General features: G+C 43.9%; 2 protein-coding genes across 2 annotated transcripts; both read right to left on the bottom strand.

The window, feature by feature from the left end:
• Positions 1–1,091: 1,091 nt before the first annotated feature.
• On the bottom strand, positions 1,092–8,971 carry LOC115116223 (endoplasmin-like). Its single transcript, XM_029644707.2, has 17 exons — positions 8,821–8,971; positions 7,852–7,954; positions 7,480–7,621; positions 7,178–7,294; positions 6,586–6,917; positions 6,076–6,187; positions 5,736–5,858; positions 5,435–5,551; positions 5,034–5,249; positions 4,789–4,854; positions 4,380–4,649; positions 3,626–3,871; positions 2,868–3,004; positions 2,650–2,728; positions 2,304–2,459; positions 2,074–2,172; positions 1,092–1,599 (listed from the first exon to the last, which is right to left on the bottom strand). Exons 1-17 carry the CDS (start codon positions 8,867–8,869, stop codon positions 1,576–1,578), a joined length of 2,388 nt encoding a protein of 795 aa, XP_029500567.2. The 5' UTR covers positions 8,870–8,971; the 3' UTR covers positions 1,092–1,575.
• A 6,913-nt stretch (positions 8,972–15,884) lies between these two features.
• Positions 15,885–17,208, bottom strand: LOC135573448 (sericin-1-like). Its single transcript, XM_065022784.1, has 3 exons — positions 17,197–17,208; positions 16,139–16,352; positions 15,885–16,033 (listed from the first exon to the last, which is right to left on the bottom strand). The coding sequence occupies exons 1-3, from the start codon at positions 17,206–17,208 to the stop codon at positions 15,885–15,887; spliced, it is 375 nt and encodes a 124-aa protein (XP_064878856.1).
• Positions 17,209–18,665: the final 1,457 nt, after the last annotated feature.

Here is an 18,665-nt window from a genome sequence, read left to right on the forward strand (position 1 = left end):
TATAACCCCCTCCCCCCCACCCTCCAACAGGTTGACAAAACACCAGAAGAGGTAAGTTTAAAATAAAGTTGACAATTAGTTGAATAGTTTTAAAGATCAGATCAGATTTGTGCTGTCAATATGTAGGTGTGCATGCTGAAAGCAAAGCACCATTATAGAAACTGTTCATACTTAGTCCACTGGAACTTCACGCGCCAAAACCCTAAAAGATAGAGTCCAGACTAACTGTGCTAAAATGTAAAAAGTTACTTACACTTGTCTACAACCATATTTGCATAAATCCCTATGCATTTCAGGTGCCATAGACTTGAATGAGAAATCCTAGTCACTACTACATTTACATTGAACTAGTCTTCAGCCTTGAAAAGCGAGACGCCACTTTAAAATGTGCAGACCGGTCTGAAATGTGTCTTTGTCTGCAGCTTTTTGAGACCATTTACACCTTTTGAACAAAGTCATAAAAATGTACAGAAAAGTTGTATAGGCCACTGCTCTTGAACCATTAGAACTATAAAACGCCCAACAAATCGACTGACTAAACTTCAGATTGTGGACGTAATTTACTCTCAACTATAACCACATTAGAAGTGTGCATAAAAGCACCAGACTCCAAAATGTGCATTCACCGCCGTTCTTGAGCCGATTCAGCTACAAACAGACGTGTACAGAGACTCCACTTAGATAGCAGTAGGCATGGAAGCTGAGAGAAACTAGGAAGCCCGTCATTGCATTTGGTAGAATACAGGCTTTTAAAACTGAAATGCACTCTACCACTGAACATTCAGAACTAAAGCATTTTGAGAGCTTTAAAAAAACACGACATGGCTTTTAATACCCTCCCTGTAGCCAACTATATTAGCCCACTGACCGCATGGTAGCAACAGGATGGAGCAAAACAGCAGATTAATTGACCCACTAAAGCAGTTAATTTTGTGCATTTAAATCACCAAGTCCATCTTTAAAATGGGAACGCCTCAACAGTATATTCTCTTATTTGTAGACATGTCACTTTATTCACTAAGTAGTATTTAGTTTATGTATAACTTCACCCGTACCAAGAGTCCAACTATATTCATCACATAGACAGTAGCCCCCTTTTTCAAGGAAATATTTATTCAATGGGATCAAGGGACAGTGTCGATCACATCTTTTCCAGCTCAGTTAAATATTAACAAATTTACAATCGTGAGGAATGTAACAAAACAGAAACAAAAAACACACCAGACTTTCAAAAAAAATCTCATCCCATCAGGACCCTCCACAGAGTGAGTAAAGTGTGGCCGATGGCCTCGACTTAGCCTGGTCGCAGATCTGTTGGGCAAGAGCACACAAACGGATGTGGGACCGGGCTAGTCTTGATTGGTGGCTATTGGGTATCCTAGCCAGCAGGTGGTCTTGGCTAGACAGAATCACACTGACATTTCACTATTGTTTTCACTTAACACAGATAATGGAGTAGAAACAAACACGAACAGAAGTGTAATTCCGCCTGGGTTTCCAGGTAGGACTTCGGCCTTTGTTGTGGCTCAGCTCCAGGATAGGTCCATCATTACACCCTTTCTCATTTACAGTGCTTTATAACTCATCTTTGTCAGTTGCCTGTTGGCAAGAGAGAGAGAGGGAGGTTGGTTGGTTGTTTCACCATCATTAACCAAATCCATGCAAAACAAGGCATCGATTGAAACTTTGACTATTCAAATTAGAACCTCTTCCCCAGGCTATTGGGCACAGCAGATGAGGCTGCAGGGAGGAGCTATAGGAGGATGGGCTCATTGTAATGGCACAGAGTCAAACATGTGGTTTCCTTTGTTTTGATACCGTTACGGCCATGACAATGAGCTTGCTCTCCACTAGCTCCTCCTATCAGCCGCCTCTGGTGCACAGTGCGTATAAGCCTGGTATATCAATGATTCAAAGTTGGCCTTAGTGGGAGTGATCTCACGGGTCTCAGCTAAAGCCAAGTTTGACATGTTGGTCCACCAAACACTTTGATGTTTGTGTCTGGGAAGGAAGTTATCGGAACTATAAAACCATGAACATAATTTCCCAAAACATGTCATCTGTGAGACTCACCGCTTCTTCGTCTGGAATTTCCTCCTCTTTCTCAGTCGCTTCATCCTCTGCTGGCTCTTCGGGCTCCTCCTCCGGCTCCTCCTCTGGCTCTTCCTCAACCTGCAAGGGGCAAAACAGGATAAAGGGCTAAATCACTGTACTGGAGGGAAACGCTTGGCTACAGCACCACTCAGGTACACAATTTAGAGTCGATCAAGTCTTATTGTGTATTTTGCAAGGCTGTGACATGCCTGTTCGGTGAGGTCCACATTCATACTGAGCCGCAGCATGCGCTCAATCCGGTCTCCGTAGGCCTTGGTGTCTTGGAGCTGGTAGCCCGAACGCAGCGTGGCTGTCTCAAACAGCACCATGGCCAGGTCTGAGGCAGTCTGGTCCTCACCACCCGTCTGCAGGTGAGAGAAATAGAAGGGATGAGAATTGAACAGTCAGCGATATGACAACAAGCGGCACTGCAGAGGAGCACAAACATCATTCAACTGATGGAAGAGAACATCCTCATTGGCTGCTCTCCCCCCGAGAATCAAATATGACAGAAATGACACAATGGTTTATGCATTATAGGTTGTGAATACTTACAGAAACGCGTTTCAGCATCTCCTTGATGAGAGGGTGCTTCGGGTTGATTTCTAATGTCTTCTTCTGGCTAGCATAATAACTGGAAACAGAGCGAGAGAATTAGGAAACCTGAAGCACAAGTACGATCTTGAAATCAAAAATATCAATGATAACATTTGGATCCTTTCACAAAGTAGGAATGAGGAAGTACTCAAACAGAAGCCTTAATGACCACTCACTTCGTGGAGATATCTTTCCCGGTCTGGTAGGCCTGCGCCTTCATAATCCTCTCCATGTTACCAGACCAGCCGTACTGGCTGGCTACAAGAGCACAGGGGGACTTGGTCAGCCTCTGGGACAGGATGGCCTTCTCAATCTACAAGAGAACAAAGGACACATTGTCAAAAATAGATAAAAAGGTTGTCCACATTACCATTTCATCCAAAAACATTGAAGGCCAGATTCTCATTTGAGAATGTTTTTTTATTTCTCTCGAGTGGGCTGAAGTCTGACCTTTTTCCTTCATGTTAAGTATGTTGAGTAGCTAACCGATCGCTGCAGCTGTACATAGTCTATCGGTAAATAGCCCACCCAATTTACCTACCTCATCGGATGTCATAAGGTGAATGCACCAATTTGTAAGTCGCTCTGGATAAGAGCGTCTGCTAAATGACTTAAATGTAAATGTATCCCCATACTGTTTATATTTACTTTCCTGCTCTTTTGCACACCAGTATCTACCTGTACATGATCATTTATCACTCCAGTGTTAATCTGCTAAATTGTAATTATTCTCCTACCTCCTCATGCCTTTTGCACACAATGTATATAGACTCTTAAAAAAAAATGTGTTATTGACTTGTTTATTGTTTACTCCATGTGTAACTCTGTTCACACTGCTATGCTTTATCTTGGCCAGGTCAGTTGTAAATGAGAACTTGTTCTCAACTAGCCTACCTGGTTAAATAAAGGTGAAATATATATTTTTTTATGTTACCTTGTCCTTCAGGGCACTGTCCTTCATCCAGGTGGTGAGGGGTTCATACTCCTTCTCTAGGGCCTCCCTTGTCTCCTTGGCCTTGTCACTCTCGTCAAACTTGATGCCCTCTTTGGCCACGTTCTGGAAGCGCTTGCCATCGAACTCTGGCAGAGCCTGGACACAGTACTCATCTACTGGCTCGGTCAGGTAGATGACCTCATAACCCTTCTTCAACAGACTCTCTACGAAGGGAGAAGACTCCGCCTGGGGGGGGGGACACATTACACAAGGGAAGACTTAAGGTTAGGAGGAACATTAACCTGAAATTACACTAGATTACTTACACCTTACAGATCTGCAAACATCTCAGGGGAAAGGGGTAGTGCGCAGATTGGAACCTGCTGCGTGGTTTCATTCAGAGAGGTTACCTTAACCTCGGTGTTAAGGGGCAGTATTTTTATTTTATTAGTGTCAGATGACAATGGTCCCGTTCACGGGGTGGGGTGTCACTACAGGTTAACGTCATTTGGAAAACAGAGTTGAAGATAAGAAACGGCAAGGGAAAGTCAAGGGAAAACCCAGAAAAGGATAGCGTTTAAATGAACCCATTTTATGGTCAACTATTCCCACATCCTTTTAGCTAGTTCCAGACATGAAGTATATCTGGTCCTGCTTCTCCATCTCTATGTATGGCCACCGCCAACACCAGGCCCCCGCCAACACCAGGCCAACACCGCAGCCTAAGAGGCCTAGACAGTGTACCACCACCCACCTCCTTGCGGCTGGTCCCGGCCATGAAGTAGATCTTGTCCTGCTTGTCCTTCATCCTCTCCACGTACTGCTCCAGGCTGGCCAGCACCGTGTCGCTGTTGGAGGTCTGGAAACGCAGCAGCTTAGCCAGACGGGTCCTGTTGGAGTGGTCCTCGATAACACCCAGCTTGATGTTGGTGCCAAACTCCTTCCAGAACTTGTCGTTGTACTGCTCTTCGGCGATCTTCTTGATCATGTCCAGGGTCTTACGCACCAGCTTCTTACGGATCACCTGGTTGGAGGAATGTTTAGTTACTAAAGCTCACATCATTCACTACGAATGATTAACAAGTCATTCTGTTCAAATCGTATCTTCATTAGGCACCAAACTGACCCGAAACAGGTAACTTGTCTAATTAGAGGACGCTCACCTTGAGCAGCTTGTGTTGCTGCAGAGTTTCTCTAGACACGTTCAGGGGCAGGTCATCAGAGTCCACCTAATAAAACAATCATAAATCACTTAGAGAAAGTAATAACATGATTAAAATGAACAAAGTCATTTTTAACTGTACAGCAGGGTCAGGGGTCAATTCCAAGTCAGAATACATTTTTAAAAACCCTGCTGTACCAAGTCTTAAATTAGTTACATAATGTAAGCTATGTAAGGCTCACTCACCACTCCCCTGACAAAGTTCAGGTATTTGGGCATCATGTCATTGAAGTCGTCGGTGATGAAGACTCTACGGACAAACAGCTTGATGAAGTCGTTCTTCTTGGTCCCGTACTCGTCGAACATGCCCCTGGGGGCAGCAGCGGGGACAAACAGAATGGACTTGAAGGTGACCTCACCCTCGGCTGTGAAGTGGATATGGGACAGGGGCTCGTCTGTGTCCTGGGGGGGGGGACAAAATCAATCAATTAGAACACCAATCAAAATCGGGTATTTATAAAGGTCATGTCAACCGTTGTCAAAAGGGTTTCACTTGAACCCAGTCTTGCCCCCGAAGAGCAAACTAAAATGGATGGCTCGGCGAGGAAGAAGTCTCTGGAAGGAAGTCTGGGTCGCAGGCTGCATACCTTGGAGAAGGTCTTGTAGAAAGCCTTGTACTCGTCTTCCTCTACATCTTTGGCTGGTCTCGTCCAGATCGGCTTAATGTCGTTCATCAGCTCCCAGTCCCACACAGTCTTCTCAACCTGGACCAAAGGCATGGAAGTGGTTTTGGGTTTATAAAAAGTCAACGAAAAACATCCAAAATAAGACACCAATTGATAACTAAGTTGTATTTTGTTGTGTTATCATTTGAATAGATAAAATAAACAGAACTGTACAGAAGGAGAAGTTTGGGAAACTAAAACTAGTCAAGCTGTTTGTTTTTACCTTCTTTGTCTTTGGCTTGTCCTCCTTCTCATCCTCCTCTTCTTCCACCTCTACCTCATCCTCAGTGGCATCTTTCTCCTCTGCCTCGGTGTCCTCGTCGATGGGCTCCTCAACAGTCTCAGTCTGGGCAGGTGGAGGAGAAGGGAAAAATGGCTAAATGTTATTCCTACAGCTCACTGCTACAATGGTTCACCATAGTTTGTTCCTTTGACAAACTGGTCTCAAACCCTTCCTCTCCTTTATAATAAGCTTGATTCCACCATATTATTTCAACCTGTAAATTTTGCCATCAGTGCATATGGAGGGGACAGGAAAAATAGTGTAGTTCCACTCCCAATACCTTGCTGGACCAGACATAGATGGGGAAGTTGATGAACTGGGAGTACTTCCTGACCAGGTTCTTGATGGTCTCCAGCTCCAGGTAGTCTGTAGCCTCCTCCTTCATCACCAACCTGGACCAATCAGAAAGACAACCGGATAGAACCTCGTCAGTGTCAAAACAGGAGTCAGTCAACATAGAATTGATTCGAGGTCAAGGTAGTTCGTGTTTTGAATTTCATTGAGGGATATTTTCCTGTATCATCTTATAACGCTACACAAATTCATTTAATTCATGGCCACTGTATGAATACCATAGCCTGGTATTCAAAAACTTTTAAATACTAGGAGCATTTGCTTGTGGTTGTCTAGGAATGCCAGTTTTCACTTTTGGAAGTACAAAAAAAATGAAGTACTTACTATGACTGATGTGTGGTTGTATCACCTAGCTATCAACTGTAAGTCGCTCTGGATAACCATCTGTTCAATGAATAAAATGTAACCATAACAAAATGTACTCTGAGACACTCACGTGATGGTGGTGCCCCTTCCTAAGGTGTCTCCACGGGGGTCCTCGATCACACTGAACTCATTGGAGTCGGACTCCCAGATGTGCTGCGTGCCGTTGTTGTGCTTCGAAGACACAATCACCTTGTCAGCAACCAGGAAGGCGGAGTAGAAGCCCACGCCGAACTGTCCAATCAGCTCCGAGGTGGACTGGCCCTCACTTTCAACCTCTGTCATCTTGTTCAGGAACTCGCTGGTGCCAGACTTGGCGATGGTACCCAGGTTTCTAATCAGGTCTTCTTTTGTCATGCCGACACCCGTGTCTGTGATGTGGAGCATGTTCTTCTCCTTGTCAGACTAGGGAGACAACAGGTGAGCTCAACCTCAGAAGTCCTAATGATATTTTATTAGTAATTTCCATGTCTTACAAAGCAGAATGGATCAGTCAAGTATCTTTCAAAGGCTAACCCTTCCTCCAATTCAAATTTCCTCCAGTCCCATCTTAACAGCCTCAAAACACATTGGAGAAGGGCTAAGGGGAAGGACCTTGGACCATCTCCAGTACGGTTGAGAAGACTGCGAGGAATTGAGATCGAGGACGTGACCATGAAACATACCTTGATCTTGATGGTGAGCTCCTCGTTGGCTGCCAGTGCGTCCTCATTGGTCAGAGACATCAGTCGGATCTTATCCAAAGCATCAGAGGCGTTGGAGATCAACTCCCTCAAGAAGATCTACAGACAAGAGGACAGGATGGTTACTGTGAACGTAAACCTCTGGGTTGGTTATGGTTGGATCCACTCAACTTTTACTGACTATACAATCTGGAGTCATATAAACGGTCTCAAGATCCAACACAGACAAGACAAGGGAAGGATGGGGAAGTGTCCGGGAATCCTGCAACTTTAACGCCACTCACCTCCTTGTTCTTGTAGAGCGAGTTGATGATGAGTTTCATCATGCGGTTGACCTCTGCCTGGAAGACGTGTTTCTCTGACTTCTCTCTAATCTCTTTGATCTGAGCTGCGTTCAGCCCGTCCAGCTGGATAGACTCCTCCTCTCTGAGGACAGAAATCAATGATATTCAACAGGTCAGTTGCAGTCACGCCGAACTGTCGCTGCAACTGGTCGTCACCTTTCTTTTCACTTTAGACGACTTCTGTCATGTTTTACTTTAAGGTTCCCAAACAATTGTCGGATCTGTGCAACTACCAAACACACATCAGTAATGGAGGCTGGGACCGCCCCTCAAGAGTCTGGTTTCTCTTTAAAGGTTCTCCCTATGACCTACCTCTGCACCACCTCATCATCCGTCTTGGATCCATCTCTGCTCTTTCCCAGATCATCCTCCACAGCACCGTCGATGTCAAGCTCATCTTCTGCTCTCACAGATGCTGCATACAAACAGAATAGGTGAACTCATGGAAAACTCCAACCCAAAAACTATTAGTCTGTTGTGGACTTTTGCTTGAGTGCTGACAAAACATTTTTGGATCTTTCAAGATATAACTCAATACAGAAATCATCCCGTATGATACATTTGGCATCATATGACGTGAAATACATGATACAGGGATGGTTGTCTGTATTTTGTGTGTTACACGTCTTGAAAGCTTGAGTGCTGACAAACAAAACACGTTGGGACTGTCAACAACGGCCTAATGAAAGAATGTAGTTTCCCCGTTGAGTTACAAACTGAAGATACATTAGAGTTTGAAACAAGAAATCAAAAAGGAGATGTGGCCTATTCAACCTGACAGAAACAAAATGGTATAATTCAGTCACGGGCTATATATATATATATATATATATATATATATATATATATATATATATATAGCTGTATTCCTTAGTTAGCCAAAATGACAGGAAATACAGATATCAGCAACTAGCTACGCTAGAGTGGATGAGCAGCCAAGGCTAACGTTACCGTTAGCCGTTGTGATCGGTGGTTGCTAACTAGGAACAGGATGTTTGCTTAGCTTACAAGGAAACTTCCAGAAACGTGTGAAGCTGTAAGAAAATCTCCCAGAATCAAATTCAATTACTAAAACAAATGCTTAAAAAAAATAAAAAAAATATGTAAAAAGCCTAGTGGTTTCCGTATTTAACTATTTAAAAAAAAAGGTGAAATACAAGCTCAGAATTCAGATGGCTGGCTAGCAATAAAAGGGAAATCAAGTTCAAATGCTAGCTCGTATGGATAGACACGGCTAATAGCGATGCTAATAAAATAAATAAAACATCCTCGGATACTCACCGAATGCTAAAAGTGCACAGACCAGCCCAATAAACCAAATCCGCTTCATTTTGTTACAATTATCGTCAGACAAAAGACGTGGGGTTAACAACCTATACCTCAGCCGTATAAAAGCACACACAACCGCCTTGACAAGGAAGAATGACAAGATCCAGCTCCCCAACAAAAGCACCCCTTTTAATAACCCCCCCCAAGACGGACCAATCATAGGGCACCACGCACAAAACACAGCCAATAGCAGCAGGACATTTCACAATCTACAGGACGTTTTCTCCCAATAGACGTGTTCCATGTAAAACTTAATACATGAAAATCGTGGCTTGTAACCATTGGCTAAAGAATTCGTCTTAGAGGTACATATTTGAGGCAACTACTCTAAAAGATTGCTCAACAAGCAATGTCTATGCATTTTGTTTAATCAGTGGTTTTTAAATATTAAATTGTATTGATGCGATGATCATTTATCGATATTCTATTTGGTCACTATAATGATAATGTTTTGTTTCTAGAAGCTGATAGGCTTCTATCAGTGTTGCTTGCCTCGAAGTGAGCGTAGATGTAATTTAGCTCGTCTGATAGGCTATAATGCACAATAGACATTCATACTGCATAAGAAAACAAAGTTTATTTGTCACGTGCGCCGAATACAGTGAAATGCTTACTTACAGGCTCTAACCAATAGTACAAAAAGGGTATTAGGTGAACAATAGGTAGGTAAAGAAATAAAAACAACAGTGAAAAATAACAGTATAGAGGCTATATACAGTTGCAAGTCTACAGACACCAGTTAGTCAGGCTGATTGAGGTAGTATGTACATGTAGATATGGTTAAAGTGACTATGCATATATGATGAACAGAGAGTAGCAGTAGTGTAAAAGAGTGGGTGGCAGGTGGTGGGTGGCTGGACACAGCCCGGTAAGCCAATGTGCAGGGGCACTGGTTGGTCTGGCCAATTGAGGTAGTATGTATAGTTAAAGTGACTATGCATATATGACAAACAGAGTAGCAGCAGCGTAAAATAAGGGTGGTTGGGGGGGAGGCACAATGCAAGTAGTCCGGGTAGCCATTTGATGACCTGTTAAGGCTTGGGGGTAAAAACTGTTGAGAAGCCTTATTTGTGACTGGGGTGGCTGGGGTCTTTGACAATTTTTTAGGGCCTTCCTCTGACACCGCCTGGTGTATAGGTCCTGGATGGCAGGCAGCATAGCCCCAGTGATGTACTGGGCCATACACACTACCCTCTGTAGTGCCTTGCGGTCGGAGGCCGAGCAGTTGCCGTACCAGGCAGTAATGCAACCGGTCAGGATGCTCTCGATGTTGCAGCTGTAGAACTTTTTGAGGATCTGAGGACCCATGCCAAGTCTTTTCAGTCTCCTGATGGGGAATAGGTTTTGTCCTGCCCTCTTTATGACTGTCTTGGTGTGTTTGGACCATTCTAGTTTGTTGGTGATGTGGACACCAAGGAACGTGAAGCTCTCAACCTGCTCCACTACAGCCCCGTCGATGAGAATGGGGTGTGCTCGGTCCTCCTTTTCCTGTAGTCCACAATCATCTCCTTAGTCTTGGTTATGTTGAGGGATAGGTTGCTATTCTGGCACTACCCGACCAGGTCTCTGACCTCCTCCCTATAGGCTGTCTCGCCGTTGTCAGTGATCAGGCCTACCACTGTAGGTGGTACTTAATGATGGTGTTGGTGTCGTGTCTGGTATGTAGTCGTGGGTGAACAGGGAGTACAGGAGGGGACTGAGCACGCACCCCTGAGGGGCTCCAGTGTTGGCAGCGTGGCAGATGTGTTGCTACCTACCCTCACCACCTGGGGGCGGCCCATCAGGAGGTCCAAGATCCAGTTGCAGAGGGAGATGTTTAGTCAGGAGCCTTAGCTTAGTGATGAGCTTTGAGGGTACTATGGTGTTGAACGCTAAGCTGTAGTCAATGAATAGCATTCTCACATAAGTGTTCCTTTTGTCCATGTGGGAAATGGCAGTGTGGAGTGCAATAGAGACTGCATCATCTGTGGATCTGTTTGGTCGGTACTCAAATTGGAGTGGGTGTAGGGTTTCTGGGATAATGGTGTTTATGTGAGCCATTACCAGCCTTTCTAAGCACTTCATGGCTACGGACGTGAGTGCTACGGGTCTGTAGTCATTTAGGCAGGTTGCCTTAGTGTTCTTGGGCACAGGGACTATGGTGGTCTGCTTAAAATATGTTGGTATTACAGACTCAATCAGGGACATGTTGAAAATATTAGTGAAGACACCTGCCAGTTGGTCAGCACATGCCCGGAGCACACGTCCTGGTAATCCGTCTGGCCCCACGGCCTTGTGAATGTTGGCCTGTTTAAAGGTCTTACTCACGTCGGCTACGGAGAGCGTGATCACACAGTCGTCCGGAACAGCTGATGCTGACAGCTGATGCATGCCTCAGTGTTGCTTGCCTCGAAGTGAGCAGAGAAGTAATTTAGCTCGTCTGGTATGTTCGTGTCACTGGGCAGCTCGTGGCTGTGCTTCCCTTTGTAGTCTGTAATAGTTTGCCAGCCCTGCCACATGAGACGAGCGTCGGAGCCGGTTTAGTATGATTCAATCTTAGCCCTGTATTAGCACTTTGCCTTTTTGATGGTTTGTCGGAGGGCATAGCAGGATTTCTTGTAAGCTTCCGGGTTAGAGTCCCGCACCTTGAAAGCGGCAGCTCTACCCTTTAGCTCAGTGCGAATGTTGCCTGTAATCCATGGCTTCTGGTTGGGGTCTGTACGTACAGTCACTGTGGGGACGACGTCCTCGATGCACTTATTGATAAAGCCAGTGACTGGTGTGGTGTATTCCTCAATGTCATCTGAGGAATCCCGGAACATATTCCAGTCTGTGATAGCAAAACAGTCCTGTAGCTTAGCATCTGCTTCATCTGACTACTTTTTTTATAGACATTGTTTCGAGTCACTGGTGTTTCCTGCTTTAATTTTAGCTTGTAAGCAGGAATCAGGACGATAGAATTGTTTTCCCTCTGGTTGCGCATTCAACATGTTGATAGAAATGAGGTAAAACTGATTTAAGTTTCCCTGCATTAAAGTCTCCGGCCACTAGGAGTGCCGCCTCTGGGTAAGCTGTTTCCTGTTTGCTTATTTCCTTATACAGCTGAGTGTGGTCTTAGTGCCAGCGTCCGTCTGTGGTGGTAAATGAACAGCCACGAAAAGTATATATGAAAACTCTCTTGGCAAATAGTGTGGTCTACAGTTTGTCATCAGATACTCTACTTCAGGTGAGCAAATTCTAGAGACTTCCTTAGATTTGGTGAGGGATACGATAACAGGGACAGGTAATAATAGGGACACATAATAAGCAGAGAGGTTTCAGAACATATATATATATATATACAGTGGGGCAAAAAAAGTATTTAGTCAGCCACCAATTGTGCAAGTTCTCCCAAATAAAACGATGAGAGAGGCCTGTAATTTTCATCATAGGTACACTTCAACTATGACAGAGAAAATGGAGAAAAAAAATCCAGAAAATCACATTGTAGGATTTTTTATGAATTTATTTGCAAATTATGGTGGAAAATAAGTATTTGGTCTATAACAAAAGTTTCTCAATACTTGTTACATACCCTTTGTTGGCAATGACAGAGGTCAAACATTTTCTGTAAGTCTTCACTAGGTTTTCACACACTGTTGCTGGTATTTTGGCCCATTCCTCCATGCAGATCTCCTCTAGAGCAGTGATGTTTTGGGGCTGTTGCTGGGCAACACGGACTTTCAACTCCCTCCAAAGATTTTCTATGGGGTTGAGATCTGGAGACTGGCTAGGCCACTCCAGGACCTTGAAATGCTTCTAATGAAGCCACTCCTTCGTTGCCCAGGTGGTGTGTTTGGGATCATTGTCATGCTGAAAGACCCATCCACGTTTCATCTTCAATGCCCTTGCTGATGGTAGGCTTTGTTACTTTGGTCCCAGCTCTCTGCAGGTCATTCACTAGGTCCCCCCGTGTGGTTCTGGGATTTTTGCTCACCGTTCTTGTGATCACTTTGACCCCACGGGGTGAGATCTTGCGTGGAGCCCCAGATCGAGGGAGATTATCAGTGGTCTTGTATGTCTTCCAATTCCTAATAATTGCTCCCACAGTTGATTTCTTCAAACCAAGCTGCTTACCTATTGCAGATTCAGTCTTCCCAGCCTGGTGCAGGTCTATAATTTTGTTTCTGGTGTCCTTTGACAGCTCTTTGGTCTTGGCCATAGTGGAGTTTGGAGTGTGACTGTTTGAGGTTGTGGACAGGTGTCAGGTGTATACTGATAACAAGTTCAAACAGGTGCCATTAATACAGGTAACGAGTGGAGGACAGAGGAGCCTCTTAAAGAAGGTCTGTGAGAGCCAAAAATCTTGCTTGTTTGTAGGTGACCAACTACTTATTTTCCACCATAATTTGCAAATAAATTCATTAAAAATCCTACAATGTGATTTTCTGGATTATTTTTCTCATTTTGTCTGTCATAGTTGAAGTGTACCTATGATGAAAATTACAGGCCTCTCTCATATTTTTAAGTGGGAGAACTTGCACAATTGGTGGCTGACTAAATACTTTTTTGCCCCACTGTATATATATATATATATATAGACCCTCTTTATAATAAGTCTATGAATATGCAAGATCAGGAACAGACATGTACAATCATGTTTACAACAGTCAGCAGGATGTAGGTTATTGGCTTATAACCTGAAATATGTAATATGATTGGAATGATTTATTCAGTACACAGAGACTGATGGTGTACGTTCAACAGCCAACCACTAGGTGGAAGTCAGGAGTCATTGTAGTGATTATGGAACATCTGTAGGCTACTCGGAAGAAGAATATAAGCTCTGGATATGTAATTAAAAAGATCATATTACATAGAAGCAAAATAATATGCGGATCTGTGGCAACCTTTACTGTCTGTCAATAAAGGCAACAGGGCCATCTTACTTTGAAAAGTGTAGTCCCAGAGTCTTGTATTTAGATACAGTATATGGCTCTGGTGTTAAGATACACAGCTCTTCTTGGGGACCTTGAATGCTGCAGAAATGTTTTGGTACCCTTCCACAGATCTGTGCCTCGACACAATCCCATATCAGAGCGGACAATTGGACAATTTGCTTCGACCTCATGGTTTGGTTTTTGCTCTGACATATACTGTCAACTGTGGCACCTTATGTAGACAGGTGTGTGCCTTTCCAAATCATGTCCAATCAATTGGATTTACCACAGGTGCACTCATATCAAGTTGTAGAAACATCTCAAGGACAATCAATGGAAACAGGATGCACACAAGCTCAATTTCGAGTCTCATAGGGTCTGAACACTTATGAAAATAAGGTATTCCTGCCTTTTATTTGTAATACATTTGCAAAAATGTCTAAAAACCTGTTTTCACTTTGTCATTATGGGGTATTGTGTGTAGATTACTGAGGATTAAAAAAAAATCCATTTCAGAATAAGACTGTAAAATAACAAATTGTGGAAAAAGTCATGGGGTCTGAATACTTTCCAAAGGCACTGTATATAAAAGTATACAAGCACACTATTCCACACCGATCTGCACGTTAACGTGGAAATTATTTTTCTAGTTTAAACGGTGTAGGAGGAATAACTTTCCAAATACAAAATTATAATAACTAGAGAAGTACATTTCCTAAAGAAAATGTAGTGTGCTTACAATGTAGTGTGCTTAAAATTGTGTTGCATGTATAGTGGGCTCCTGGCCAATTATGCTATTTTGTGGGGGGGTTTTCTGCTGATCTTAACTCTTCTTTCTTTCTTTTTTACATAATGTTTTCGCCATCTTTTGCTATGACCCGAAAATCGCTTCTGGACATCAGAACAGCGATCATTAACCTCACACCTGTAGCTATGAAATGCTTTGAAGGGCTGGTCATGGCTAACATCATCATCCCTGAACCCACTCCAATTTGCATACCACCCCAACAGATCCACAGATGATGCAATCTCTATTGCACTTCACACTGCCGTTTCCCACTTGGACAAAAGGAACACCTACTTGAGAATGCTGTTCATTGACAACAGCTCAGCGTTCAACACCATAGAGCCCTCAAAGCTCATCACTAAGCTAAGGACCCTGGGACTGAACACCTCCCTCTGCAACTGGATCCTGGACTTTCTGATGGTCAGCCTCCAGGTGCTGAGGGTAAGCAACAACACATCTGCCACACTGGCCCACAACACGGGGGCCCCTCAGGGGTGCGTACTTAGTCCACTCCTGTACTTCCTGTTCACCCAAACTGCGTGGCCAAGCACGACTCCAGCACCATCATTAAGTTAGGGAGGAGGTCAGAGACCTGACAGTCGGGTGCAATGACAACAACCTCTCCCTCAATGTCAGTAAAACAAAGAAGATGATTGTGGACTACAGGAAACAGAGAGCTGAGCACGCCTCCATTCACATCGACAGGGTTGTATTAAAGCAGGTCGAGAGCTTCAAGTTCTTCCGTGCCCACATCACTAAGGATCATGGGGCCAAAATAGAGCTGTGGCGGTCATGAAATGTTGTCAGCCGGTGATTGTCAAGCAAATAACTGCTGGTCTCAAGGTAATTGTCCGTGAATTAACATAAACACATTTAGCATTTCCTGGCTTCCACGCATAGCTTACAATCAATCAATCAAATATATATAATAAAGCCCTTTTTACATCAGCAGATGTCACAAAGTGCTATACAGAAACCCAGCCTAAAACCCCAAACAGCAAGCAATGCAGATGTAGAAGCACGGTGGCTAGAAACAACTCCCTAGAAAGACAGGATCCTAGGAAGAAACCTAGAGAGGAACCAGGCTCTGTGGGGTGGCCAGTCCTCTTCTGGCTGTGCCGGGGGGAGATTATAAGAGTAAATGGCCATTAAGGCCAGATTGTTCTTCAAGAAGTTCAAACGTTCATAGATGACCAGCAGGGTCAAATAATAATCACAGTGGTTGTAGAGGGTGCAACAGGTCAGTACCTCAGGAGTAAATGTCAGCTGGCTTTTCATAGCCGAGCATTCCAATGTCGAGACAGCAGGTGCGGTGAACAGGTCAGGGTTCCCTAACCGCAGGCAGATGTGGGATGGGTGCCTGCCAAGCCAACCGAGGCAAGGAAATCTCTCAAGCCAGCTAAGGCGTGGAAGTCCGACGAGCCAGCTGAGGCGTGGAAGCCCGACGAGCCAGCTGAGGCATGGAAGCCCGACGAGCCAGCTGAGGCGTGGTAGCCCGACGAGCCAGCTGTGGCGTGGAAGCCCGACGAGCCAGCTGAGGCGTGGAAGCCCGACGAGCCAGCTGTGGCGTGGAAGCCCGACGAGCCAGCTGAGGCGTGGTAGCCCGACGAGCCAGCTGAGGCGTGGTAGCCCGACGAGCCAGCTGAGGCGTGGTAGCCCGATGAGCCAGCTGAGGCGTGGTAGCCCGACGAGCCAGCTGAGGCGTGGAATCCTGACGAGCCAGCTAAGGCGTGGAAGCCCGACGAGCCAGCTGAGGTACCCCCGGCTCCATCGACAGCGGCACCCAGACCTGACGTCACCTACGGGGGAAAAAACTCCCCGATGCTTCAAATTGTGGTGTCAGCATTCTGTAAGGACAGACGCTTGGAGATGAGACGCAAGTACAGGGAGGGAACATTTAATTAATAAACAGACATGAAACAGGACAGCGTCTGGACATTCATGCTGACACAGGGATGAAACAGAGGAACAGACAGATATAGGGAAGGCAAATCAAAACGTGAAGGAGTACAGGTGAGTCCAATGAAACGCTGATGCGCGTAACAAAGGTGACAGGTGTGCGTAATGATGGGCAGCCTGGCGTCCTCAAGCGCCAGGGTGGGGGAGTGGGAGCCGGCGTGACAGGTAGTCTCTGCAGTAGGAATGGTGGTGACTGGTAATAGTTGAAAAAGTAGGTCGATGGAAAGATTGATTGAATGTGACGAGATAGGATAGCCCGAACATGAGAAAGTTGGTTTGGTGTCTCTAACTTGAACGGTTCAATAGTTACTGTTGGTGAGCCTTTTGTTTTGCAAATAGTTGATAAATATTTTTAAAGAATTTGAAGTTAGGATAGCCTGAATGTTTTAAAGTTTGTCTTGTAGCTTAATTGGCCATTTTGAATAGCTACCTCTGTATTCCTATGGTTCTCATTCAAGCCCATGTTAATTTATGCAACTGTTTAATGAATTAGAATTGTTTTATTTTACCTTTATTTAACTAGGCAAGTCAGTTAAGAACAAATTCTTATTTTCAATGACAGCCTAGGAACAGTGGGTTAACTGCATGTTCAGGGGCAAAATGACAGATTTGTACCTTGTCAGCTCGGGGGTTTGAACTTGCAACCTTCCAGTCACTAGTCCAACGGTCTAACCACTAGGCTACCCTGCCGCCCATGGTTATATGGTTATAGCAACAACAAAAAAAGTGTATATAGAGTATCAATGGTTTTTTTTGACAAGCAAACTGAGTAGGGTCAGTCTGAACATGTCAAGATTGGTTTGGTGTTGATAGTTTAACTGGTGTTAGAGCAGTAGCGAATGAAAATACTACCCATTCAAACCTATGGAGCGTTTATTAACATTTTAAATGGTTATAATTCAATGGTATCAAAAAGCCTTTGACAAGTGCACGATTTCAGACAGGTCTGCATGTTTTAATGGCATTTCCTAAACAGTCACGGTCCAAACTTTTATCATGTAAGTCTATGGCACTTTTATTTCCCTTGAAATGCATTGGAAGCTCATTTGAATATTTTCGTGCTACAAAAAAAAAGTATAAATACTATGAAAAATATTTTCTCAAACAGTCTAATTTTGGGCGGTCTTGTACATTTGAAAGTTGGTTTTGTGTTCATAGCTTAAATCGTTTAAGCTCTAGAGCAGGTGTCGTGGAAATTCATACTGTGAGAGACTTGGACAGCCATCTTCAAACAATCATCTTTATTTAATATCGATTAATCATTGAAATAATGAGACTAGTCAATCCAACACGTTTGACTGGTTACTCCAACCACATCTTATCTATGGAATGCCAGCTGTAGGTTTTTTTAGGCTTCTCTCGGTTCACACAGACATTTTACGAGAAAGTACTCATTTAAAGCTATTCAATGCATAAACAGTATTATAACAATCTTGTGATTTTTCTCTCACACAGGCTAAATAAATAAATACAATCATATTAATAAGAGTATGTAAGAAATCTAGAGTTGTGCTTCTTTGCCTTCGGCAAGCACATCAAATAATAAGAAGCTTGGCGAAGATTTAAAATGGCAGCAGCAGCAATGGCGCACATGTGCTGTGGGGGTGTGTGTCATACTACTACAGTTAACAGATGGCTATTAACTAATAGCTAAAGCGTTACCAGAGTTGCAGTCTTTCAACGGGGAGTTTCGAAAACTACTGTACTGTCTTTGGCTTCAACATGAACAGATAATGAACCTCTTACCGATAGGCTCTGTCATTTTGACTATTCACATTTATATAAAAAGTCATTGGTTGACAGGCAGAGTGGAAGTCATGTAGCCACTGACGAGCTAGGAGGTACGGATTCTGTATTACCGTTCTCCTAGCAGCAGGATGTTATGCAGCACGAGCGCAGATCTTTATTTATTTAAATAAGAGTCCCCCTGCAAAGACATTTTAAACTTTGGGAATCTATATTTTCTTTTGCACTCTAGTGCACTACAACCGTTTTCCACAGCATTGCAACCCCCTCTGAATAATTGAATGTATTTTATTTTTAATATCGCTTACTGATTTTAAACCAGTGCTAAATGCTAATAAAATCAAGTTTATGTTGTCCTCTAGGTCTCATCATTTTGATCCTGAGGACCTGCATATTTGCACATTGAA

Source organism: Oncorhynchus nerka, linkage group LG9a (assembly GCF_034236695.1).
Source record: "Oncorhynchus nerka isolate Pitt River linkage group LG9a, Oner_Uvic_2.0, whole genome shotgun sequence".
In the NCBI taxonomy this organism is placed as follows: domain Eukaryota; kingdom Metazoa; phylum Chordata; class Actinopteri; order Salmoniformes; family Salmonidae; genus Oncorhynchus; species Oncorhynchus nerka.

What these genes read in the sequence shown, in the direction of transcription:
- LOC135573448 (XM_065022784.1), bottom strand. An exon ending in GGGCTACCACGCCTCAGCTG is followed by an intron (nt 16,034 to 16,138) that starts GCTCGTCGGGCT and finishes ACCACGCCTCAG; the next exon opens with CTGGCTCGTCGGGCTTCCAT.
- LOC115116223 (XM_029644707.2), bottom strand. Translation starts at nt 8,869, where the DNA reads ATGAAGCGGATTTGGTTTATTGGGCTGGTCTGTGCACTTTTAGCATTC. An exon ending in ACAAGCCAAAGACAAAGAAG is followed by an intron (nt 5,552 to 5,735) that starts GTAAAAACAAAC and finishes CCTTTGGTCCAG; the next exon opens with GTTGAGAAGACTGTGTGGGA. An exon ending in CCGGGACCAGCCGCAAGGAG is followed by an intron (nt 3,872 to 4,379) that starts GTGGGTGGTGGT and finishes CCCCCCCCCCAG; the next exon opens with GCGGAGTCTTCTCCCTTCGT.